A 27,566-nucleotide genomic window follows, 5' to 3' on the forward strand; every position below is an offset into this window, starting at 1 on the left:
ACAATTCCCAGGATGCAACATGAATCAGGAAACCGCTTTAACCAATGAGCTGCAGTTCTGAACTGTAATAAAAATGGCTGTGTCTTCTTTTGGTTGTGAACATTATAAACGCAATTGTTTACTAAAAGTAAGTCTTGTTTTTAACTGTATGCTCAAAGTAAGATGAAAAAAAATCAAAGGTTGGCTGTTGTAGGGCTTATTTATAATACGTTGCAATCCTGATTTGTAATATTACCTTGCTATAGCTTTTGCCACGATTTATACTCGCGTTTACGTAAATTAATGAGAGAGGGCACGATGTCATTTAAGCGTTAGCGTATTCTTTCGGCTTGTATTAATAGTGAACCAATTTGATTTGAAAGTTGACAGGATGGGTTAATATTTTAAATGCCTCATTTGTATTTTCTGGTTTACTTTATTGTGCTAAGCAGTATTTGTGACAGAAAAAAGCCTGGCTTGATCGATAACGGATTTAGTGATGTTTTTCCACAGAGGGGGATAACGGCTCGATCCTCATTAGAACTGTGATGTTAGACATACTTAGGTGGTGTTTTGATACTGCAGTTATGCGCCTTAGATTATATTTTTCTGAAGGTACGTATTCTTATGTCTTCAACATTATATGTACCATATATACCATATGTTCTATGTTATTATTTCAGCAGTATATTTTGCACGCTTTTCTTATAATGTTTGTTCTATTTATTAGCTTGATCATTATGTCACGTGCAACACAGGTTTGAAATATATTATTTTTCCTTTTCTAGGCTCCATGCTGTAGTAAATTGTATGTGTGTCGTTTGTGCCATGACGCCAAAGAACAGCATGTAATGAATCGTTTTAAGGTGAAAGACGTACAGTGCGCATCGTGTCTTAGAACACAAAAGGTAATGTACAGTATGTCATATTCAAATCAGTAGCGCTGATGCTGTTTACTCTATTGTTAACCATTCACTTGTGGAGCGAGTTTTTTTATATCCCGCCGTGGGCACTGTTTGTGGGTTTTGCCAAAACGTGTTGAGATTATATTGAGTAGCAGTCTCGATCTGACGGAGTGTGGCGTTGTTCATGTGAGTGCCCTTTTGTAGATTTGCACCCACCACGACGTTGATTCCATCATTTTTTTTTTTTTTACCAGGTCCACTGTGATAGTTTTCCAACAGATTAGAGAGATAAGATTTTATCAGTTTTACTTGTGCTGAAAACGTATGCATTATCCAAGGAAAAACGGCAGCATAGATGAGCACATTAATTATTAACTTGCTGACTTAACATTCTCCTTTACAGTACTTCTAAGCAGCCATTACTTTTCTGGGGAAACTAAAAACAAGACATGTGGCCTGTCTATAACAAACATAATCCAGAGAGGTTGGGAGGTCATGTACTAAATCTATTTAACATACACATTTTGGGTAACTTAAAACACATCAAGACACCATGCCATTTGATAACATAGCATTGTGTGTATATAATCAAAAGCATGGGTTCATTTCCTTTATGCCATAAGCAGACATGTTCTACTTTATATAAAATTGAAATGAAAGGAACAAATGAGACCAATTGCTCTGGGCTGGCTTCTTTAGAAGCACAAATTTTAGGTTTTTCTTAACAGAAGCATTTCTGCCTTTTCACCAGCAACCCTGTTTCTCTTTTCATTCAGTATACTGTATTTGACATAGCTGTAAAAAGGTGTTTACTGCTCACATTGGTACAAGGTGCCAATAGGTACTTGCGCACTGCCTTGGCCTGCTTTGCTTTTCCGGTACTGAAGTGTGTTGTTATTTCTGGAGATAGGGAGCTTGCTAAGATAGTTACTCAGCTGAAAGAAATGATACATCAATAAATGTAGAAACATTTACCTGTATAATAATACAAAATAATAAATTATTATTAGGCTGACCACATTTGTGGTGAATACAAATGGGGCAACCCCCTCAACCAACCACTGCTATTAACAAAAACTTCTTGCTTTGACATTCTAAACGTGACGTACAATAATTTATGTCATAATGGGCATTCTAAGCTTGTATAAAGTGTGACCTGTGACATATAATAGGCATTGTATGTAAAGTGTGATCTTTCAAGAGCTGTAGCACAAACTGTTCTATACTGCAGTGTGCCTTTGGATATTGAGAATGCAGTATATTGGTGGATGATTTTGTTTTAAAACTGGAGTAGAATGTTTAAACACAGGGGATGTATCTTTTACAAGGGACTAATCACACTGCAGCCAGGTTTCCATCCAAGGAGTTTTTGCGAAAAAATATTTAGCGCTTCAAATTTTTGTACCGATATAGCTGATGGAAATGCTAATTATCGATAAAATGTTGTACATGTCGATATAATATTTTTCCGTTTAACTTTAGCGCATAAATTCCATATCGATACTTCAGATTTCGCAAAAACTACATTGGAAACACTTTTTGTCGGAAAAAAGGGCTTTAATGCAAATAAATGTGTCACATTTTCATCACGTGCAATCAAAACGAGAATGGCGGAGCGGTTCACATGGTCTGATGAAGAGAGTTTTTTTTTATTAAACGTCGTTATTTTGTATTAATTCAAATTTCAGTTTTAATTAAAAACCTTAAGGGAAGCAGGTTACAGTACTAATTCAGTTGTTATCGCACTGAGAAGGGATGTTGAAAGGTAGGCTCACCTGTACAGATCCGATGCTGCAAACACAGCTGCATCATGGGCACTTCCAGGAGTGCCAACGCAAATGTCTCGTATCATGCACCTGTCATCAACAAGGGCCTGGAGAACAATAGATGGCCACCCTTTGCGATTAATGTAATCGCGGTAGCCTTCCGTCGGGGGAAGAATAGGCACATGCGTGCCATCCAGCGCACCGTAAATCTGTGGCACAAGATGCACCAAGGAATTGCGGTATGCAATTTCATTGGCCTCCGCTACAGTCGGAAGTCTGATATAACGGCGCATTAATTTTTCTTTAATAGCGGTGCACACAGCATATACACATCGATGGACGGTAGTTTTACTAACCCCGAAAGTTTCTCCAACTACTCTATACTCGGCGCAGGTTGCCAGCTTGTAAAGGGCGATGGCAATCTGCTTGTGGGTTGGAACCGGTGGTCGGTGGCAACCTGTGATGGGCGCAACATCAGGACTGATGAATCCACACAACATCTCAAACGTTGGCCGTGTCATTCTAAAATGTTGCAGCCAGAGATTTTCTGTGAAGTGTCTCTCCACCACCTCCTCCCAGAAGATCTTATTCCATCGTCTCTCCCATACCCGTGAGTTTCGTCGCACTGGGGTACTTTCTTCGAGCTCTAGGGCTATCAGACAAGCAACTGCTTCGTTCTGCTGTCGTCTTCGGATATTATGTACAATTCCAATTATTTGTGAAACTGAAATAACAGAAAGCTGGCAAATTTCAAAAAACTGTCTGAATAATCTCTCCATTTCTTTGTTTCTTTGTTTAGTGGAGGGGGTGTAACGTGGAAAACAAAAGGTAGATAATTTGCGACATACACAAAATTATGTATGGAAACGGCTCAAGGGCAGATTTTTTTCGCGATACAACAAAACTTATGCGACAGTTCGTTTTGGGGGGGGGATGACGTCATCACGCACACCATTTTATCGATAAAAAGCCAGTTGGATGGAAACGGGCTGGAGACAGCAAATTTCGCACATTTTTTTTTACGTATATTCTGTTTGTCGATAACAAAACGTCGCAAAAAACTGGATGGAAACTTAGCTTGTGACTTTTGCCTTTTTGTTAAGTGCCCTCTAAATTAAATTCCACAGTGACTGGATTTTCCAAAATTGAAAAACCCACAAACTGCGCCACAGCAGTGACAATTTTGCAAGCATTCTGGCAAATGTGAATTATAAAAACCTGACAGATAAGAGGAGGTGATGTCTTTAACATGTGGTGTATTTTTGCAATGTTTACACCCAAACCCAACTGTTAAGTTATAAGTTATATCTGGCCTTTGCAGGCTGCCTCATGGTACCGACCATGGATAAGTGACGAATGCATTATTTTTTTAATGATTTATTTATTTTACTTTGGCGGCAGTTAAATGTGGTTTTGCAGCCACATATGAATTTTCCTTAATAATGTATTCATACATCTCCAACAATGAAGCGGCAACCACATCTCTCAAAGTGCAGATCTTTTTTCTCTTGTAGTTAACTGTTGCCCTTTGCATCACTGTCACCAGCTGACATCTCAGCCAGGTGTTTCTCCAGTTCTTCTTGCACTTCTCTTCTAAAATATTGGTGTGACAGTTGTCACACTCCATAGCTGCTTCCGGGAGCCACTTGAACCCATAACCGTCAATAACATACCCGAGGATGAGCTGTTAAAAAGAAGACACACATCATCAGCAAGGGGTTGACGCGAACTTCTTGAAGTGCTTTTATTAAAAACCAACAAAGTGAAAAATAGTGCAGTGCATCGTTAAAAACAAGGTGCTAAATGGAGGTTAAAATCCAAATAAATAATATCCATAAAAACAAGGTTTAAATCTCAGGCAGGTTTCATCTTTCAAAAACAGATGTGAGCCCCAATGCCTCTTTCTAAAATCTGTTGTATCCTCAGCTTATCCCATCAGAACCTTACAGCATGAGAGGATGCCCGGTGACTGGTACAGTCATTGATTTAAACCAGAGTTTGGGTTCCTTCTACTGGTCCGCTGCCAAATCCCACTCACTTCTCCCTCAGCCAGTCTGTTGGCGTCAAAAGGGAGACGGTGTACAACGGGGCTGTTCTACTCCTCTGTGTAGCTCAAAGGAATGCCCCTTCTCTACACCCACACTCGAGCGCAGGCCTGCAGTTCAGTTACTTAGGGCATACTCCCAACCACCTCCCTCCACTCTTTGCCACACGTACTCCACACCCTCCTGCCTCTTTCTTCTTCCTTAACCTCCAATCCTTTTTTATCTCTCCTCTCCTTTTTATTTTTGATTTGATCTTGATTCCTTAACTTCCATTTTTTTGTTTTCTTCCTCATTCTTTGATATTTCCTCTCTGCAATGCAAGCTTCTTATGTAGCCCTGATTGACCCGCTTGCATTTGCATGCATGTACACACATGCAAATGCTTGAATCCTTAATGCTGTGAGACTCTATTATTTATTTAAATTGTGCTTTGCCATACATCTCTCATCATACTTGCACAAAGAAATCGATCTTTTTACCTCGGATCAAGGACAATAGATAGATAGATAGTATAGTGGCTCTGAGAAAGCGACACCAAAATGTTTTGTGACAGCCTCAACCCAATCCATCTGAACTCTGTTAGTCTGTGTTGTCACACTAGCTAAGCAGATGTTTAAGGACTTCAACAAAGGAATTGCATTCATAATTATACATGGATGCATACTTACGTCTTTTAAGTTGTTCAAGTTCCACAAGTCCCCACTGTGATGTACCATGAGAGACACAGGAATGTTGTATCTGGCACTGTATGCTGCAAGAGTGGGCTTCTGATGATGTAAACGCTTCACATAGAATATGTGCTGTTCCAAAGAGTTGGCATCTTGCTGTAGCATTCTTCTTGGGAAGCCTAGCTCTGTTTGTATATCACCCTGCCGTGAAATGGCAAGCTGTGAGTGCCTAAAATGAGTCCGTATTCATCTCCCAATGACAGTGTAATTGGAGGTGCTTCTCTGGCTCAAAAAGCCTTTATTCACAAAGTGTTGCAATGTGTTGGGCATACAGCCTAACCGTTTAATGCCACTTCCTTCCATAGATACTATCATGTTGTGAACATTACCACAAAGCACAACTTATACTTTACTTTTTGAAAAGCTTGTGCGATGAAAGTTGTAGAGGGAGAATTAGAGAACGCAGTAGCATGCAACAAAACTCTTTTTGTCTCATTTTTCATTAGTCCAGTTTGCCATTGGACTTAACTTGCTCATGGAGCTGACCTAAAGAGCTCCGTAAATCTGTAGTGAAGCTACAGTAGTGTTGCTGGCATTGTTTCTTTAAAGTTGTTCGATATGTTGAGCAGTCGCATCATATAATGTATGCATCATTCTAAATGGTGCAGTAGCTAACAGAATCCATCGTTCACAACTTTGGAAAGAGGTTATTCATCAAGTGCAATCATCTCCATAATTTTAGTAGTTATGCCTTTAGCTCTGGTGCTGTCTTGAGGAAATGTCTTCATGTTTTGAAGGGATTGCTGTACGAGGCTACCACTAGTGAACCCAGTTTCATTTTGGTAGCATTAGCAACTAGAAATTCTGTATTTAATTTGTTATGGTGGTTCTTCAGATGGGTAATACAATTTATAGCGTTAAACGATTTAATTCTGCAGCCATCTCACATTATTTCATTTTTGCAGGAGAGCACATACCAACTCTGTTGTCTTCTTCCTTTTAAAAGAGAAATATGGCCACACGACCAACTGCTTTACTTTACTAACAATAGTGTATGCAAAACTGGAAAAAAAAAAAAAAACTTTTTTAAAATTGTGTGCATGTGTCTGTTTTTCTGCTGTGGCTTATAGACTTAAAAAATACCTTTACAGTAATGTCTGCCTCAACACACAATAAAAAATATTATTTAAATGCTTCAGCGACTGATAATGTTGGTTAGCTTGAATTATCAGTTGTCAGTATTGACCAAAATTTTCACTTTGGAACGATTTATTGTTATTTTTTAATGACCATCAGCTGATGAGACTACAGCTATGGATTATATTGTGCATTAATAACTGCAGTATTTTACTTTCAATGAAAGTGTTTAATGCAGAATTGTTTGTTAAAATAGCAAGGATATTAAAAAAGAGCAAGACTTCAGAAAGCTAGAAACAGAAAACCAATTACAGTGTAACACATAAATGTTTACCACATTTCAATAAAAATTGCAAAAAACTGTTAGTAATTACTGCGGTGGGTTGGCACCCTGCCCAGGATTGTTTCCTGCCTTGTGCCCTGTGTTGGCTGGGATTGGCTCCAGCAGACCCCCGTGACCCTGTGTTCGGATTCAGCGGTTGGAAAATGGATGAATGGATGGATGTTAGTAATTAATAGATTGACATAAAAAGGCAAACATTTGAAAATTAAATAGCTTGCACAACAATGGTAGCAGTTAGTGTACAAGCAGATGTTAGTTGGTATGAACACCTGTAGACACAGTGGCCTGAAAGCCTGTACTTGGGAACCAAAATTCTTTTTTTTTTCCTAACACACAAGTGAATATGATACTGAAACAGCAACTCCATTGGAATGTTATCTTTAACATCTGTGTCTTCACTGCTTGTTCGTAATTGCCAGTGTTTGGATTATGTTAAGAGAGCAAACTCCACATAAAAAATGTTTTTTAAAAACAAACTTGGTACAAAAAAATGAGTTAATCATTTAAAGGGTACTCCACCGAAAATAATTTTTTTTTTTATGTTGCTTTACCCATGTAGTTTGATGTAATGGCTAACAAAAATATCTCATTTTAATGGAGAACAGAGATAACAAAAGTTTCTGATAGCATAGGTATTTATGGTGTCCCAACACTGGACAACAGCAAACATTATCAAAAACATCTCCCGTTACTCATTTTGTGTCAAATAATATGTTTGTATGCTCACAATGTCTCAAACACTTGTATTTTTACAAAAATACTGTTAAATAAATCACTTCTGGAAAATACTCCTAAAGAAAAATGGAACATGCCCAGGTGCAAAAGAGAATTGTCAGTATATTTGGTACCTTGGGATTATTTAGCTGTGGTCTGTGAAAACGCATGGGTAAATGGGCTTGTTCAGGTACTGTATCTCAGGTATGCCCAAGTACAAGTCAAGTTCTCTTCCTGGTAATAATTTTACTTGCTTTTCGCTACCTGTTAATCTTTAGTTGTATATGTTTTTCAGTTTGTATAAATTAAGCTGTTACTTGGCTGGACCTCAGCTTAAATGCTTGGTTGGATTTTTTTCGTGGATGTTTTTGATATTGTTTGCTGTTGGTCACCATGGATGTCTGTTGTCTTTGTTCTGCATGAAAACTTGAGATTAAAGTTTTTTTCTTGGCCCTCACTATAAACTACATAAAGTAAGTAACAAAAAATATAACTTTTGGGTGGAGCATTGCTTTAAAGCTATGGAAAAATGTGTTTCTGAATTTCTTCTAAGCATAAATATAATCCTAGCACATTTTTCTGAATGCAAAATAACAGAAGAAAAAAAGGCATCTACTTAAGTAATTAGACCAACTAGAAGTATGAGTGACTTATGGATTTATGAAACTGGATGGAATGCAATGGACTACAAACCTATAGCCACAGGGTTATCTTGAACTTGAGAACTGCAGTATTATAGTATCTCCTGACAATAAATCTGATTAAAACTTGGAAGCTGGAATGATGTGATTTTTAACTTTATTTTCCAGTGTACACTTTTCCCAATTTTTGTCTCTATACGACTAAACCAGCCTTCAACAAGTTTGCTATAACCATGCTTTATTTTGATAAAAGCAATGTATATCTTGCATGTGGCAGAGATCAATCAAGAAAGTATTTTTAATGCTTTTCAAAGTATGTAAAAGTACTCCTGGTTCTCTTTAGCCATGACAGTGCAAAATTATTTTTTCTTTAATTTCCATTTGTGCCAATTTTTTAATAATAAATCCTATCTCTTCTAGGCACAGCAAACCTGTGAATCCTGTGGGATTGTGTTTGGGGAATATTACTGTAACATATGTCATCTTTATGATGCAGATAAGCAGCAGTATCACTGTGATCCATGTGGTATTTGCAGGTATGTACAAAGCTGAGCATTTGTAATTTGCAATATCAATTAAAACCACATCAAATCAGCATAAGTAATGTATATTACAGTGGTGTGAAAAACTATTTGCCCCCTTCCTGATTTCTTATTCTTTTGCATGTTTGTCACACAAAATGTTTCTGATCATCAAACACATTTAACCATTAGTCAAATATAACACAAGTAAACACAAAATGCAGTTTTTAAATGATGGTTTTTATTATTTAGGGAGAAAAAAAATCCAAACCTACATGGCCCTGTGTGAAAAAGTAATTGCCCCCTTGTTAAAAAATAACCTAACTGTGGTGTATCACACCTGAGTTCAATTTCCGTAGCCACCCCCAGGCCTGATTACTGCCACACCTGTTTCAATCAAGAAATCACTTAAATAGGAGCTGCCTGACACAGAGAAGTAGGCCAAAAGCACCTCAAAAGCTAGACATCATGCCAAGATCCAAAGAAATTCAGGAACAAATGAGAACAGAAGTAATTGAGATCTATCAGTCTGGTAAAGGTTATAAAGCCATTTCTAAAGCTTTGGGACTCCAGCGAACCACAGTGAGAGCCATTATCCACAAATGGCAAAAACATGGAACAGTGGTGAACCTTCCCAGGAGTGGCCGGCCGACCAAAATTACCCCAAGAGCGCAGAGACGACTCATCCGAGAGGTCACAAAAGACCCCAGGACAACGTCTAAAGAACTGCAGGCCTCACTTGCCTCAATTAAGGTCAGTGTTCACGACTCCACCATAAGAAAGAGACTGGGCAAAAACGGCCTGCATGGCAGATTTCCAAGACGCAAACCACTGTTAAGCAAAAAGAACATTAGGGCTCGTCTCAATTTTGCTAAGAAACAGCAGGACAATGACCCAAAACACACCAGCAAATCTACCTCTGAATGGCTGAAGAAAAACAAAATGAAGACTTTGGAGTGGCCTAGTCAAAGTCCTGACCTGAATCCAATTGAGATGCTATGGCATGACCTTAAAAAGGCGGTTCATGCTAGAAAACCCTCAAATAAAGCTGAATTACAACAATTTTGCAAAGATGAGTGGGCCAAAATTCCTCCAGAGCGCTGTCAAAGACTCATTGCAAGTTATCGCAAACGCTTGATTGCAGTTATTGCTGCTAAGGGTGGCCCAACCAGTTATTAGGTTCAGGGGGCAATTACTTTTTCACACAGGGCCATGTAGGTTTGGATTTTTTTTTCTCCCTAAATAATAAAAACCACCATTTACAAACTGCATTTTGTGTTTACTTGTGTTATATTTGACTAATGGTTAAATGTGTTTAATGATCAGAAACATTTTGTGTGACAAACATGCAAAAGAATAAGAAATCAGGAAGGGGGCAAATAGTTTTTCACACCACTGTAAGTGGAAAGGAAGATATAGAAAATTGCTTAAGAGTCTGTATAGCCTTTGAGGCCAACTTCCTTTCTTGCCTGTTGTTACTGGATGTTGATTAAGAAAATGTTAACACCCTTAAGTTCAAAACTATTTCTATAGAATTACAACTAGTCATAATGCTTAATTGTCTTATTTTCAAATGATTGATATTTGTTATAATCCCTTTTTATTCCTTTTGTAGAATTGGCCCTAAAGAAAAATATTTCCATTGTGTGAAGTGTAATCTTTGCTTGGCCATTGATCTTGAAGGAAATCACAAGGTATTCTCTTTTTTCTGGTAACTTTTGCGCATAATGTGATAACAGCTTAACCTGTAATAACCTTATTTATTGTGCCGGAATTTTAAGACATCTAGCAATAATTGTAAAAAAGAATGCAGAGTAGAAAAGAAAATATAAAAAGTTGAGATGTTGAATATTTGGTTTACGTTTTTATCTCTGTGTTCAGAGAGTTCAAATTATGGACAATGCCATATACTCATTTTTAAAGCATGTCATTTGTGTACATAAAGAACTTAAAGGCTATTTTCATACATACTAGCAATAAACGTTTTGACCAACTATACTGATAACAGAAATCTGAAGTGATAATTAAACCAAAAACAAAATCTAGTCAAGGACACACTTCATGGGTCCCAGAAACTGATAATCTAAGTAGAAATCAGTTAAGTTTTAAAAAGCAGCATTAACCATACAAATGTTAAATCCTAAAGTATAAACATGATGGTAACTTCATGTTTTTAAAGCAGGTGCTGTGATTTTTAATTGACAACGTTACAGTTGTAGGCTCAAAGATAAATGTATGAAAACAGTACAGTGAAAAAGTATATTCCACTTTCTGGGTATTTGCATTTTGCATATTTTACATGGTTGAATCTTTTTGTGGGTATTGCATAGGTTAAAGACTAAAAAAAATAGCCCAGCGTAAGGTGCTTCAATTATGAAAAAAAAAAAAGTTACTGTCACTTCGAAATCAACCCAATTTTAAAATAATTACGATCAGAAGATTCAGTGCTTAAGTTAATGATAAAGTCTGATTTAGGCTAGCCTACCCAGTAACAGTCCAAATAAGATTGAACCTAACCATCCAAGTGAAGTACTGCTCTATAATAAAGGAAACAGCATGCCATCTATGAATGCATTGTTTAAATGGTCCCTTCTTGTATCCTTTTTATGAACTTTCATTACAGGGTTGTGGGAAGCTGGATTTTTTTTTTTTTTTTTTAAATTATAATGTTGTGTAATATTTTTGTTAAACCTGCCATGCAATTACAATGTCCCAGGCACTGTCTGGATGAAATGTGAGCATTCTGCCTGTGTTTACATGGGTTACTTTTGGAGTGACACAGATTTCCTTATTTTAAACATACATTTAGCATCCAGTACCGGGCTTAACAGCAACTTTTAAAACTGGCTGCTGAAACTGAAAATATGGTTGCCTATATTTGGAGTAATGGTACTGTGCAACAGAAAATAAAAATAAACTATTTTAATATCCTGAACTAACATAGCTTGCTTCAGTAAGCCATTGCCAAACTCAACAAAATGAAAAACCTTTTCCTACTTCTAACAGCGTTCTGCTGTCTTAAAAGAGTACAACCCCAATCACAACAGCATAGGAATTCCTTACTGGTTGCAACAGATTTTTTTAAATTTAAATATTTTAACACAGTATGACATTATATAATTCACACGTACTGTATATACAGATTCGTACAGCAAAAGCCACATAAACAAAAGCATGTAAAGCTCATCTGCAGATTTAAATGTAAGATAAATCTAATCAAAGAAAGAAACTGAATGAGGTCTAATGAACTTGTTACTGCCAGGTTTTTTGGGGGGTGGGGGGTGGCAGTAGGCATTGTAGGTTTATTGCATAACTGTCTATTCTTGCTGAATAGACATAAACGAGAAAATGTCCTCTATTGGTCCATCAGTACACAAAGAGTGTTTTACTTCTGTTCAATGGTGTGTCTGATTGGTAGGTTTTCAGTAGTGATGCTACTGATCTGATCAGCATGTGGAACTCTAATCAAGTATCTCAAAATGAATGTCAGAGAGGACTTAATGGGATTTACCCTGAAGGCGCCTATGTGTGTCATCTCTGGCCACTAATCTTCTTCTGTATGTCTTTTTTTTCCTAAAATATTCAGGAGTATTACTCCTAAATAAATATTGATCAGTCTATCTTTTATTCAAATAAAAATAAAGGTAATTATTGCTAGTACAACATACTGGTGTTTTTATTAACTTTGCAGTACTGTGAAGAAACAATCAAGAAGAAATTAACAAATATGTATATAATGAAAGCTGGTATATTCTGCTGTTATATAATCTTAAATGTATTATCAAATTTGTAGCACCAAATCTCTAGGCAGTAGTTCCATCATGGCTGACATTTCCTAGGTCAATGCTGAAATTAGTTTATCTGTGATGTTGCCACAGAGTTAAAGGAGACTTTTCACATTTCTTTTATTTTTACAAATGACCCATGAATCCTTGCATGGCAGTTAGCTGTTACACTATTTTTAACATGCTTTATTTGCCCAAAGGAAAGCCAGGGAATGCAGTACACACAAATGCAGGTTACATGATATTTTTATGACATTGAGTAGCTACTGGCAAATTAAGTGCTGATCTACCAGTTACAAGTAATAAGCAAAAACCAGACAGTTCCTATCCTCTGCCAAAAAAAAACAGTGAGTCACTAAAGTGGTTGCTATTGATTGCAAGCAGAGTCCAAGAATTGGTTGCCAGTTCACTCATCCTGTTTGGCAGTGACTTGCCATTTGTTAATGTCGTTAATCTACCATCACATCTGGCCATCTACTTCCTATCACAGTGTTGCGTGTAAAAAATATTCAAAAGGTAGTACATTCCTGTGGGGAATCTGTTAACACAAGAAACTAAAAATCATAACAGACTGATTGTGATCCTGTCAGATGTACCTGATCGGTTTATAAATGTGAAAATAATTACTATTTCTTTACAATAGTTTGGTTAAAGCTTAGTGTATTGGAATTTTTTTTGTTAAACAGTAATGCATTGAGCAAATCAGTCCATTATTATTGCCTTTTTTAGCATGATCAATACTTACATTTTTTTTTTTTTTTTTTTTTTTTTTTTTTTTTTTTTTTTTTTTAGTGTGTTGAAAATGTCTCCAGGCAGAACTGCCCTGTTTGTATGGAGGTATGTATATATTGTGTGAAAAATGAGGTTGATTTATAGTATAATGTTCCCTCTTAACCTCTGGAATCACACAACAGTATTTTCCTCTTGAACACAGGACATTTCAATTAAAATAATGCAGAGTGAGTAAATTAAGAAATTTAACAGATACGGTAGTTTTAAATTTATGAATGTCAATTGACATGTACTATGCTTTTTTTGGGGGTTGAACTTATCTTCCCAGAACAGCAGCATTTAGCAACAATAATAGTCATCCATTTGTCTATTCTTCCTTTTATTCAGAGGAACAGTAATGCACAGGAATTTGGTGGTCTTGCTGCAGATTTTTACTGGAATTAATGGACCACTTGCAGATATGTTTTATTTAGTTAAAGGTACAATATTATTGTTCAGGCTGTGTGCTTTCAATTATTCTCCTTTTAAAACCCTGACTATTTATACACTTTAGTAGTGTAGGTTTCTATCCAATAATTCACTGTAGTATCCTATTATTCATTATTCTAATAAGAGTACCACTATGTGCCTTTGAACAGTATCTCCATAACATAATTCTACCTAAGTCATAATTTATAGCGGGTTTAGTGTGATCTACCTGGTGTTTATTGATTCAGGCAAAAAAGGTTAATCCTGAGGTGTAGAATATTAATGTGGTTAGTTTAAATTTAGATACTGGTAATGGAGTTTATTTTTTGAAGAAAGTACGGAAATACTTTAACTGAAATAACTTGTTGGCTGTAGCAAAAGAGGCTAACTGTGTTTTTATAGTCATTTCCGTGTATTTTTGCAGCCCCTTTGCTCAGTGACACATAATGTGTTTCTTGGATTTCAGTTTTTAAGTTACAATGAAAACTAAATGATTCCCTCAAAATAATTAAGGTGAAACTAAATTGAAAATGAAATGTCATTTGCAAATATTTTAGAAATAAACTCTTAAAAAAAATTGAAGTTGACACAAGCATCAAGATTAGTTTCTGTTATTTTGCTGCTTAATAACATGCAACTAGCTGTGCATTTTCTGAACCACCTTTCATTAAATATGTTATTAAAGTATTCCTGGATGACTGTGTGGTTTTTTTTCAGCTTTCTACTGACAGCTCCTTTGGATGACACAAACCATCCTGTCATATGTCTCTAGCAGCATTGTTGAGAAAAGGTGTTTTTTTTTTCACAAGTGTGTCCATCACAAAGAAGTAAAAATCAGGCCAGACGTTCTCTGAATCATCTGTCGTTTATTCAGTATTCTATACTGTTATATTTAACCAATGCCCTAATTAGTTAGGTTTAATGTAACAAAACCTAACATAAGTTATTTGGAGTTAATGGTGGGCTTTTTTCCATTTTTTTTTTTCTGCCTTTCTATCATTTTGCATTAAGCTTTCCCTGAAAAAATGAGCCATTTACTCCTTATCGTAGCAGCTCTTTTCAGTTAAAGGAACAAACCTTTGCAAACAAGCATGTATATATTTTCTAACTTTGTCAAACATAAAATATGACAACTTCACATTTAAAAATGCAGATTGGTAAATTTTGTGTTAAAAGTGAAATCCTCCAGTTCCTGTCATCAGTTAGTCGTAAGTGCACCATTAATTCAAAAGCACATGAACAGCCTGCTGTTTGTCAATTTTAGTAACAATGTATCAAAGCAAAAATTAAAAACTTTGAGTAAATTTATAATAATTCTGTTTAAAGTGCCTGGCAAAATGAGACTTCTGCAAAGTAGTTGCATTTGTAAACAAATTTTAGGTAATGGCAAGGAAGTAAGCATTATAGATATTTTCTGCAGTTACACACTTACAGGTCTCTTAGTTATACTCAGTTATACCAAAACTACTTTTTCAAGGTATAAAAACTTATTTTAACACATTTTGCTCTTTCAGCATATTGCTGTTTTAGCAATGTACAACTGCTTAAAACGGTGATACTGTATATAGTAGATATTTAACATAAAATTTTCAGTTTGTGACCTACATCTACCAAAGTTTGATCTTGTCTGAATTGGATGAAATAGTTCAGTTGCAGCTCAGTACTTTTTTTTTTTTAATTCCACTTAAGCAATTACTTTGTGGCTCGTGTCACCTTGGCTTAAAGTTTGAGGGTCAGAGTTTGTACTTCCTCCCTGCCTTTTTGGGGCAATGCCATGACCAGTAACATCCTTGGTGTCCCTACAGTTTGCATACCTGGTATGTATTGTTTATGAAGTATACTTATTGAAACTTGGGATTTTTATTTCAACAATTCCACGAGCATTAACTGTCCCAACTCTCAGTGGGGGGGAAAAAAGGTTACTTTACATTCTTCCAGGTTTTTTTTTTTTGTTTGTAAATATCAAAATGCAGTCTGAATTCAGCCACATTTTATGTGAATTACATTACCATATAATATGTTGTTAGTGAATACCTCTTGACATTTAAGGAGATGTTCTCTCTTAGAAACTGAGATATACTGTTTTTGTATCTATCCATTTTGTAATTTAATGTTGGGAATGATTGTTGTTACTATAGCACAGTAACGAATAAAATCACAATTTCTACCATTGGGAAAATTCTGAATTACCAGTTAACTTAATATACACATTTGTGATTTGGAAGAAAAGTAGACGGCCCAGGAATTAAAATCCGGTCCTTGCAGCTTTGAAATAAGTTGAATAAGTTGTCTTCCCCCATATCATATATCAACATTGGAATAGTCTAGATAAAATTGTGACTAAAAACAGCCTGTTCTTTTATGTGTAAAAGTGATAATAAATATATATATATATATATTAAAATATTTATCAGGCTGTCTGGTTTTTTTTGTTGTTTTTTTTTGTATTTGGTATCTACGCATTTGTCCAGTGCATCAAGTTTGAGTTATAGAGTTTGGTAAAACAATAACAGTAAAACAGTATATATAACTGTTGCAGGGTGCACAATATAAAATAATACTTTTTTTTTTTTTTTCCTACGGGTATGCATGTTGCTGTAATACATTTCATGTGTAATAGCTTCCTCATGAAGTTTTACCTTTAAATGCACAGTAATGGAAATAAAGTCTTCCCATGAATGCACTTGGAACAGAAGTGTTTGTTTATGTAACATTTCAACATTTTTAATCATATTGCCTAAAAATTGTTTAGTTTTGAATGTGTACTGTAAACCAAATCATCATGCTAAGGCATGAATTCCAAAAAGTCAAAGTAGGTACAACAGCACTTTGATATGAATGAATATCAGCTTGTATATGCCTTACATTTTGTTATAGGACAGCAAGTGAAAGTGCATGATTGAGTTCTTCTGAGTAGTAATCCAAGCTGTTTTGTTTCATTTTTAAGGACATTCACACATCAAGAATAGGCGCACAGGTTCTATCATGTGGCCATCTTCTCCACAAGTAAGTTCTTTAAGCACATGTTCAGAGAGATAAATATTTCTTACATAGCACTTTTTTTTATTTATTTATGTATGTATGTATTTATTTTTTTTAATACAGAACATGTTACGAAGACCTGGCAAAGTACAAGTGAGTTCTAGTAGCTGTTTTAGGTTTCTGGTGTTTTATTAGTGCTTCCACAAATATCATAAGTATAACTTAAGTGATAAATTATTAACAGTGAATGAAGAATTGTTGATATGCAGTCCAGTAATTCAAATTTATTGGGTACAATATTAAGTGTTTTTAATGATATATAGAATTACTTGAGCATGTCATAAAAATGATTATTTTCTCATTAAATAGTCTGATCACTTGTCACTCTTATGGTATAAATACAGCATAAAACTGCATTTTCTTCTCCTTAGTTATCAATGTCTTTAAGGCATTGACATCTTGTTTAAAGACTTGAGAAAAGTAATGTACAAAATTACAATCAAAAAGCTTTCTGATGGCTTTAAAAAGAAGGCTTCACTTAGAAAAATACCAAATTGATTTTCTTCAATCCCTTATTCTTCCCTTGCACCTGAAATCATTTTGTTTTTATCAGTGCTTAACAGAAAACAGGCACATCTTAATGTTTTTCTCCATTATTGGTTCTGAAGTAATGGTTAATTTCTTTATTTTGGATATCTCAGGGAATATAGATGTCCTTTATGTAAACATTCAGCTTGGAATATGGAAAACTGTTGGGAAGAAATGGACAAAGAAATATCTCAAACCCCTATGCCAACAGAATTTCAAAATGCAACTGTACAGGTTAGTGAATTTTAACTCGGTGGTGAAAAATAATACCACAGTTGTTTAAAAATGTTTTTAACGTAAAAATGAAGTCATTATTTTTAAAGATATGTACTTTGCATACTATCATTGATTATTCAATACCCATTAAATTATAAAATAAGTGATAACTGCCCTATTTCTTAATGGCTTCAATATATTTTATCCCTTTTACTAAGTAAATTTTTCGAACCTTTCAATGCAGCCCTGGCTTAAGTACATTATATGAAAGATACTGGATCACAGCCTCTTGTGATGTAATGAAACAACAGAAATTCTGTAATTTATTTATATTTATGGCTGTCTAATATTGGCTCATAAAACATGGAACCGAAACATTTTTTTCTGTTGAAAGAACACATTTTATTTACTGTTTAGCATAAATGCAGCCATACATTATCAATAGGAATACAGCTGATGTGAACAGTACCGATTATTTACTTTCAGGTCAATTTCTCAACTTTGGAAGGAAATTTAGAAATACAGTACATAAGAGGACTGGGTTAATTTTATTGAAAATTGCTCTGATACAGATTTTTTTTTTTTTAATTATTGTATCATAAAATTCATTTTCACTTTATATTGTGCTTTGGAGTAAACTATAGTATTAAGAAGGATCTATAGTTTTATTACAGACAGCCTAGATTTATACATAGTTTCACCAGTCATAATTATTAGCAAACCGTATTTTTTACCCATTTTAATGTTCAGTGAGTAGTGTAGTTTAGTTCACATTTTTAATAAATTGAAACCTGAATCAAGTAATTATACTAGCAATACGAACTGCTTTACAGATGTCCAGAAAACATGTTTCATTATCCCTGAATGTTCACTAGAAATCCTGTTGCTAAATAAATATTTTGATAAGTAATGTTTAAAATTATTTATCTGTGTCAATGTTCAGTTACAGGAAGCACGAATAAGAACCATTCCTAAATAGTTTCCTTATATAATTTGTGGTTAAGTAAGCAAAGCCATGGTGAATATAACTTTTCAGTTTGTTTTTTGTTCTTTTTTGCCGATTCAAGTATTTCAAATTGAATGTTCCCTTTTTCCCATTGGACATCATACTAGTTAAATGTAAAAATTTACATAATTCTTTTTTTTTTTTTTTTCACAATCAGTTGATTTGTTTGTCTTTTTGTTTTGTTCTGTTTTTTTGTATTAAAATTAAAGTGCTGACAGGACTGCCAGACTTCTGAAAGTGTGAACATATTTAGGAGAAACCAGGATTGTAAGTGCAGGGTTAAAATTATAAAGTGTTTAGAACAGCAATAAGACTAAGACATGGTGAGATTTTTGTTGAGTAGCCACTTATGCATTTATGTGTCCCGCCATATTTTAAAGTTGTTTGTATATGTTACAATAAATGCACAAGTCAATCAAAAGCAATATTTTTACATTTTCAAGGGTGTCTTCTTTCAAATAGATCATAAGTTTCAATGTTGTCTGCTCTCTTCCATTAGTAATATACAATATATTATTTGCTCACGTATACAATGAGGTGAGCATCATGTCAGCGAGCAGAAGCTGAGTGAATATGGTTTTATCAATTATCCCACCTACATCAAGCCACATACAATAGAATACAATTTATTTTTGTATAGCCCATAAACATACAAGTAGTGCCGCAATGGGATTTAACAGTCCATACATTGACTCTTTAACACTAGAATTACCAGAGCCAACGAAAAAACTCGTAAATCTGGCCCACCTTAAATCCCTTCACTCCTCTCCGTCAGCGTCTTTTGTCTTCTAAATGTGTCGATAAGCCCAAGCAGCCTGCTATACCATCCCCCCGCCTCCTCTGATTATCTGGGTATGAACTACCCAGAATTGTAAGGGGAAATAATATGTGTGTTTTGTGTCTGCAACAATCTATGCAAAAACATCGTTAAAACAGGAACGTTTTTCATGTTTTAGTAATAAATGACAAAATGTAGACATGAACTGTATAATGTGTAAAGGCTGATGGCCAAATATCAAATAAAAACTTTCATGAAAGGTGCAAGTACAATACGACAGCTTCCATAGTGCTGCGGTTAACTCTGCCGACTTATAATCCGGAGGTCGTGAGTTCGAAACCACCTCCCCCGCAAATTTACCATTTTGGTTGAGTAGTGAGCTACTCTTATTGTTAAAATATATATATATATATATATATATAAATTCACTAAGCTGCCGCCAGCGCAAGCAAGACACCCATGGAAGCACGCAGGATGGAGCCACGCCCACCAACTCTAAGACCATTGGATACGATGACAACTCGCAGAGCCACACTCACCAACTCGGACGTAGCAACTCACAAAACACGGTGTCATTTGCGTTTGTCTCTGCTACAGTCCACATGCACCTCTGAGCCACGTTGACTTTTCGTTATTCTTTTTGGTTACGATGCATGACCGCGTTCACCATCGCAAACTGTTTTACATGCCATGGTCTTGGACCAGGCAGTGTTTATGCTTCGAGAACAAGGGTGGATGCGGCAGGACCATCTAAGAAGAGGCCTGTTTGTCATGAATGTGAATCGCTGTATGCAGCGTGTAAAACAGCTTGTTTGTCGTGGATAATTTGCCTTTTACTTTTACACGAAGACAATTTCCTGTTAGATTGGCCTTTGCGATGACAATTCATAAAGCACAGGGCCAAACTTTCAAAAAGATATGCATATATCTGCCAAAACCAGTTTTCAGTCACGGAAAATTGTATGTTGCTCTCTCCAGAGTTCCATCTTTTCATTCACTTACTGTTGTATCCTCAAACCCACCCCTTTTAGACAACTGTGTCTTTCCGGAAGTGTTCAGCCATCAATAAATAATTATGTGACGTATGCCTGCAGGAACACGTGCAGAAAGAGAGAGAGAGAGAGAGATGGATGCATAATAATAATAATAATAATACTTCATTACATTGATATAGTGGTGTTCTCAGTATTCAAAACGCTATCCACACAGGGAGGAACCGGGAAGCGAACCCACAATCTTCCACAGTCTCCTTACTGCAAAGCAGCAGCCCTACCACTGCGCCACAAGGCAGAGAAGGCAGTTAAAGAATGCACCGGGCTCGATTTTGTTTTCACTTCTGTTTACAGTAATCGGGTCGTAGCGTGCATTGTTGCAATGTTACTTTTCTTGGTGGCTTATTACATTACGGATGTTTCACATGTTCATTTTTTTCCCTGTGCTTAAAAGACATTAAAAAAGTGTTTCTCAACTGTGACTCCGGAACAACTCAGTACGCAAGCTATGTTAAGCGTCAACAACGAAGACTCACTACAACTTAATGAACAAGTACTGACACTTATTCCCTACCGACGAAGAAACTTTCACCAGTGTGGCCTCCATCGTCACAGACGATCCCGCTTTCAGTCATGGACAATTGTATGTTGCTCTTTCCAGAGGTCCATCTTTTCATTCACTCACAGTCGTATCCTCAAACCCACCCCATTTGGATAACTGTGTCGTTCAGGAAGTGTTCACCCATCAATACATAATTATGTGCCGTATTCCCCGGCACGCGTCCACCCACACTCTCAAGGCATTCACAGTGCCTGCTCATGTGCCCGGACAGAACAACTTGCTACACACAAATTTTGCTTAATTTGACTCAACACGGGAAACCTTACCCGGCCCGGACACGGAGAGGATTGACAGATTGATAGCTCTTTCTCAATTCTGTGCATGGTGTTGCATGGCCGTTCTTACTTGGTGGAGCGATTTGTCTGGTTAACTCTGAAAACGAATGAGACTCCCTACTGCTAAATAGTTACACGATCGCCAAGCGGTCGGCATCCAACTTCTTAGAGGGACAAGTGGCTTTCAGCCACGTGAGATTGAGCATTAACAGGTCTGTGTTGCCCTTGGATGTCCGGTACTGCACGCGCGCTACACTGAATGGATCAATGTGGGTCTACCTGGCGCCGACAGGCGTGGGTAAGCCGTTGAACCCCATTCGTGATGGGGACCGGAGCTTGCAATTGTTCCCCACGAACGAGGAATTCCCAGTAAGTGCAGGTCATACACTCGCACTGATTACGTCCCTGCCTTTTGTACACACCCCCCTCTTGCTACTACCATGGTCGGGTGACTTGGTGAATTATATATCGAAAAGCAGCCGGAACCGCAAAGAACAATGAAAAGACAACGTGGCTCAGAGGTGCATGTGGACTGTAGCAGAGACAAAAGCGACTTGGGTGAGGAGTTGGGGGCGGGCACATGAGCAGGCAGTGCGTGCTGAACGATGATTGTATGTTGGTTTGTAGCATGCATTGTTGCAATGTTACTTTTCTTGGTGGTTTATTAAATTACGGATTTTTCAAATGTTCATTTTTTTCCCTATGCTTAAAAATCATTAAAAAAGCAGCGTGATTATGCAGTGTATGCTACACTGCGGGTTGGCTAGTTATACAATAAAAGCATACATTTGATTTATGTCTGTAACAGCTGGTGTAAATTTATAGAACTTGTAAAAGTTAGCTTTTTTTTTTTTTTTTTTTTTTTCACAACACCCACCCCAGTCCCAGATCTGACGTGGTTTTTTTATCTGAAACTGGGAATAACTGCAGATGTGAGTGGTGTTTTGAGACAATGGAACTGGACATTCTCTGATCTGGGGGGATAAAAGCTGACTCACAAATGCTGGTGAATCTGCCTTCTTCGTATCCCACCGTCACTTGAATTTTTTTCAGTTTTATTGAGTATTCCTGTTCACCTAAATTATTATGCACCTTATGGTCCATGATGTCAAAGCCGCACTGACAAAAAAAAACAGAGACATAGGTGTATATATATGATATTTGGAATAACTCATTTTATGACCTGTATAGTACATTTCAGTAAACATTGTGGCACTGATGCAACATTATTCATTTCATTCATATTCATTGGCATGCCTTCTTGCACTTGTAATCAGTGACTGCGTTTTTTTTTTTTTTTTTTTTTTTTCAATCTTGCCCATGCAATCTGCACATGTTGCTGTATGGTGGTGTTTCTTTTGTACTCCAGGACATGCAGAGGAAAGAATAGTACAGAGAGGTCAGTTCCGCGCTATATGCAATCATCAGATTCAAATGTTAACAGTTCCCCCACACCCTAGAACCGTCCTTTCTACATGTACGACATGTTGTACACACTTCTCTCTGTGCTGTGGTTACTATTACACTGAAGGCTCGGGAAGCGGCGGTCTTGGAACAGAAGCTTGTCAATGTTGCATCCTCTTTTGCTTTACCCATCACCTTTTCTTGTAAAAAGCGACTACGAAGCTCCTCTGCAAGGTGAGCCATGAACACTCTTCTTTTCTCAGTGGCCCCCGTGCATGCCTTGCACAGTACGTGTGCATTGATCACCACCAAGTCAAGCGTGTTATAGCACACGGCAACCGGCCACCTGTGCACTCCTTCTCATATTGAATAAGCTCACGCCTTCTAGTGCACGATGTCAACGCAGCACCGGGCAAAAAAGAATGAGACAAATATATGTGACATTTTGAAGAAATCATTTTATGACTTGAATAGTACCAGTCAGAAAACATTGTCGCACTAATGCAATATTATTTGAAAACGAACAGCGTCAGATCGGGTGTGAATTTATACTGCCGCTGTTAGAGTCAGATCAGAAGGGGGGTTAGAGCGTGAACGTGACTGAGAGAATAAAACTGGAAAAAACAGCTAACTTTTAGAAATACAATAAATTTACAGCTGTTAAAGACATGGTATAACAAAAAACTCCAGAAGATGCAGAGGACAAAATAGTACAGAGAGGTCGGTTCCGTGCTATATAAAATCATCACAATTATTCCCAGTCAAGTACACGTCTTTGTCTGAAAACAGAGTCAGATCGGGGGTTTGGGGGGGCAGGGAGGTGTTGTGGGAGCGTGAACGTGAGTGAGAGAATAAAGCTGAAAAAAAAAAACAAAACTAACTTTGACAAGTACTATAAATTTACAGCGGCTGTTACAGATGCAAATCAAATGTATGATTTTATAATATTAACAATAAGAGCAGCTGTCTACTCAAAACGGTAAACTTGAGAAGCTGCAGGCATTGAACAAAGAAGCTCTTGATTGGGAGTCAGCATTTCTTAGCATTGCACCACGCAAGCTGTCGTATTAACCGCCTACCATAACCTGCTTTCTTTTTTCTTTGGTTATATTCTTGAATAAAAGTGCACTTGTTTTGTTATACTTGTACCTTTTGTGAAAGTGTTTATCTGATATTTGGACTTCAGGCTTCACACCTTATACACATGTCATAAATGTAGGACGGACGGTCATTGGGTGTGCGTGGGAACTGTTAACGTTTGAATCTGATGATTGTATATAGCGCGGAACTGACCTCTCTGTACTATTCTGTCCTTGCATCTCCTGGAGTTCAAAAGAAATAACACAATGCAGCAACATGAGAACACTGGCCAAGATCGGGGGGGGGGGGGGGGGGGGGGGGAACCAAACGCGGTCACTGACTACAATTGCACGAAAGTATGCAAATTAATATAATGTTGCATTAGTGTAACGTTTTCCGAAATGTACAATACAGGTCGTAAAATGAATTATTCCAAATGTCATATATACCTAAGCCTCTCTTTTTTTTGTCAGTGTTGCTTTGACATCATGGATCAGAAGGTGTACATACTAATTCAGCGTGAGCTGGAACACTCAAGAATAAAACTGAATAAAAAAAATTCACATCCACAGTTTTCCCAGTGCCAGTCTTTTTCGCGCACAAGATCTGACACGGTTTTCAAATAAAGAAGGGGTATAACAAGTTTGTGTGTGTGGGAGCGTGAACGTGAGTGAGAGAATAACACTGGGAAAAAAAAAAACGGTAACTTTGACAAGTACTATAAATTTACAGACGCAAATCAAATGTGTGTTTTTTATTGTATGATATTAACAATAAGAGCAGCTCACTACTCAAAATGGTAAATTTGGGAAGCAGCTGATATCAAAACCGCAACCTTTTGATTGGAAGGCCTACTGTAACCTGCTTTCTTTTTTCTTCGGTGAAATTCTTGAATAAATGTGCACTTGTTTTGTTATACTTGTACTTTTTGTGAAAGTGTTTATTTCATATTTGTATTTCAGGCTTCACACATCATAAACATGAAAAACGTTTCTGTGTTAACGTTTTTATATGGATTGTTGTTGACACAGAACACACATGAAATGTATGTATTCCAAATGACGATATACTTTTTTACCCTATAAAGCTCCAGCACTTCACTCGAACATAAACACTGAGAAACTTCTTTGTGAATTGAACTGCGGTGGTGGGCGGGGGGGATGGGATATCAGGCTGCTTGCTACTTATCGACACATTTACAGGACAAAAGATGCTGACGGAAAGGTGAGAAAGGATTTAAGGTGGGCTGGATTTACGAGTTTTCTCGTAGTCTCTGGTAATTCTAGTGTTAAGAAGATAAGATAAAATCTCCCCAAAAAAAACTCTTGTGTGGGAGGAATGGAAGAAATCTTGGGAAAGGCAATTCGAAAAGAGATCCTTTACAGGTAGGTTGGGCCTGCAGTGGGTATCAAAAAAAAAATGGTAAATACAATATACAGAACAGAACCCAAGTGAAATCCAGTGAAAGAGGTCAATTGTACTACATGTCACAGCCGTACATAAAAGGCATGAAATATAATGAGTATGCAAAAGCAAATCTTTACGTAACTTTTCTGTACCAGCTTCTGTGAGAGTGCCTGTAGATGTTTGGTTGATGTGCAATAGGACTTGAAGTTTGTATTAGGAAAACATCTTTTTCAAAAAAAATATTGAGCATAATGCATTTGCTGAAGGACTTGATGGTATGCTTGTTTTGTGTGTACTGCTTTGTATAACTATGAAGCACCACAACATGCAGTTCTGCAGTTCATGCTTCATGGCTTCAGTTACTATATTCGGACGCTGTCTGCTGCATATTCTCCTTGTTGTAGTTTTCTGAGCAGTGCTGTACCAGTTTCAACTTCTACATTGTACCCTTTGAAGTTTGATGTGAAGAAACTATCCTCCCCCTAACTACCCCCTTTTGATCAAATGTGCAGACTTTCACGGGGGACTGCTCTTTGATTGAATGTGTTTGTGTTGCACCATGACACTGCTCACAGTTTTACCTGGGGACTCCTATCTCGCACCACAAATCGAATGTCACTGTTCCACTCCACTATTTCTGAGTGTGCCTGTTTTTCGACTTGCATGCCAAAAATGTGCTGTTTGTACACTATATGAATGATTTAAGTGTATGTGTGTGCCCTGTCCTGGGGTGTTTCCTGCCCTGCATCCAGGGCTGCTAGGAAAGGCATTGTCCACAGCATTGGAAGTAGCTAGACTGAAATATATGTATTACTTAGTTTATTCCACATGTGAAATTCAAGAAAAGAGAAACAAACAAAAAATAATAATAAAAATGCACTCTCACTTCTCTGTGAAAACTGCAGTGGAGGTTAGGAGAACATGTGTGAAAATTGTTTGAAGGACTGGAATGTAAATATAACTTTGAAAGTAAAGGAGTGTGTGTGTGTGTTTTCACTCTCTAAAAATTAAAAACTGTAATACTTGTTTTGAGAGATTGTTTAGGTGCAAGTGACAAATTGTTTCGAAAAATGTGAACATCTTGTTCCAAACAGTATAACTGCAGTGCTAAGGGATGTGCAATCTAAACCTGGTACAATGATTGCCGATAGATTGGAGCACAAAAGAAAACTGATTTAGGATTGTACATCATAAAACACCAAATTTTATTTTTTGCTTTATTTAGCAGATAGACTTTTTGTAAAAATTTGAAGTGTTGTACTCCCTACATATCAGTCATTTGAAGCTGCTTTATTACATAAGCTGAATAATAGCCATTTATTTTTGGGTGTGTAATTTAGGTGCAATAATGCCAAAATGATGGTATTGAATATCACTTCTGCCAATGTAATTTAATGAGACTTAACAGAAAAAAAAACTGCTCAAGTAAACATGGATCAAGTAGATCAACATAGTCCATAGAACTTTGTTGGTGGGTGGGGGGATATTATAAACTAATCCTACCACAATAATAAACTGAGTATGCTTGGAAATTCCAGGCATGTAGTGCCTGTAATTTGTACTGTTATGGATGTTAAATATTTTTAGATTTATTACAGGATTTTTTAACATTTGTTCCATTTTTCTTCTCTTTAGATTTTGTGCAATGACTGTCAAACCCACTGCACTGTAATATTCCATGTGCTGGGACTAAAGTGCAACAATTGTGGATCATACAATACTGCCCAGAATGGAGGATTGTCTTTTCAACAATCGCAGACTTGACAAGAAGACTGTTTTGCTCCTGTTTCATTTTTTTTGTTCTTATAAACACCAGCAATCAAATTAAAGAACTATAGAGTGTATATGCCTTGCTTTCAGTTTACAGTCCCATTTAAATATTCATCGATCAGCTTTAGTTCGCATGAGTGCTTCTGTAAATTATCATTTTAATAACATGTCTTTAAATGGTTAGTATGACATCTTCTATTTGTCAAAACACCATAATTGTGTACTTTAGGCATAGAAAGTAAACAGAGATTCTCCCAAACAGCCTTCTTTTGAAGGGTATTGTTCTTGCATGTTTGTTATTCTAAACGCTAAACTACAGAAAGGCATTTTATTTAGTTTTTCCTTCTGTCCAATGTTGGACATTATTGTGTGTTGTAATGTTGTTTTTTTTTTTTGTTTTTTTCTTCCCAATTATGTTCTTATAAGGGGTGATTTACAAAATAATGATTATATTTTTATTCCCCATTACTGCATTAAATAATTGAGCATCTGAAGTCTTGATTACTAGTTACATTTTAAGTAGTGCTTTATTTACTAATTATGTCTTTTTCAGGTAATGATGTTAATCAGTTTCTTGCTAACTGTCCTAATATATTTTTGTTTCAGCTGATCTCCACATGTCTTATTATCCATACCCATGTAGTTTATTTGTTTGTTTGACATTTTAGTTGTGCAGTCTGTTGTCTAAGTATCTAAATTTACCACTGTTTGGAAAGGAGTTCTTCATTATACTGAAATGATT

At 36.5% G+C, this 27,566-nt stretch overlaps 1 protein-coding gene across 1 annotated transcript; it reads left to right on the forward strand.

Annotated features, from left to right (window-relative positions):
- On the forward strand, positions 1-27,314 carry rchy1 (ring finger and CHY zinc finger domain containing 1). Its single transcript, XM_028802274.2, has 9 exons — positions 1-127; positions 768-887; positions 8,619-8,734; positions 10,335-10,413; positions 13,297-13,341; positions 16,652-16,710; positions 16,810-16,839; positions 17,388-17,508; positions 26,690-27,314. The coding sequence occupies exons 1-9, from the start codon at positions 74-76 to the stop codon at positions 26,816-26,818; spliced, it is 753 nt and encodes a 250-aa protein (XP_028658107.1). The 5' UTR covers positions 1-73; the 3' UTR covers positions 26,819-27,314.
- The last annotated feature ends 252 nt before the right edge of the window (positions 27,315-27,566 follow it).

Source organism: Erpetoichthys calabaricus, chromosome 5, assembly GCF_900747795.2.
Source record: "Erpetoichthys calabaricus chromosome 5, fErpCal1.3, whole genome shotgun sequence".
In the NCBI taxonomy this organism is placed as follows: domain Eukaryota; kingdom Metazoa; phylum Chordata; class Cladistia; order Polypteriformes; family Polypteridae; genus Erpetoichthys; species Erpetoichthys calabaricus.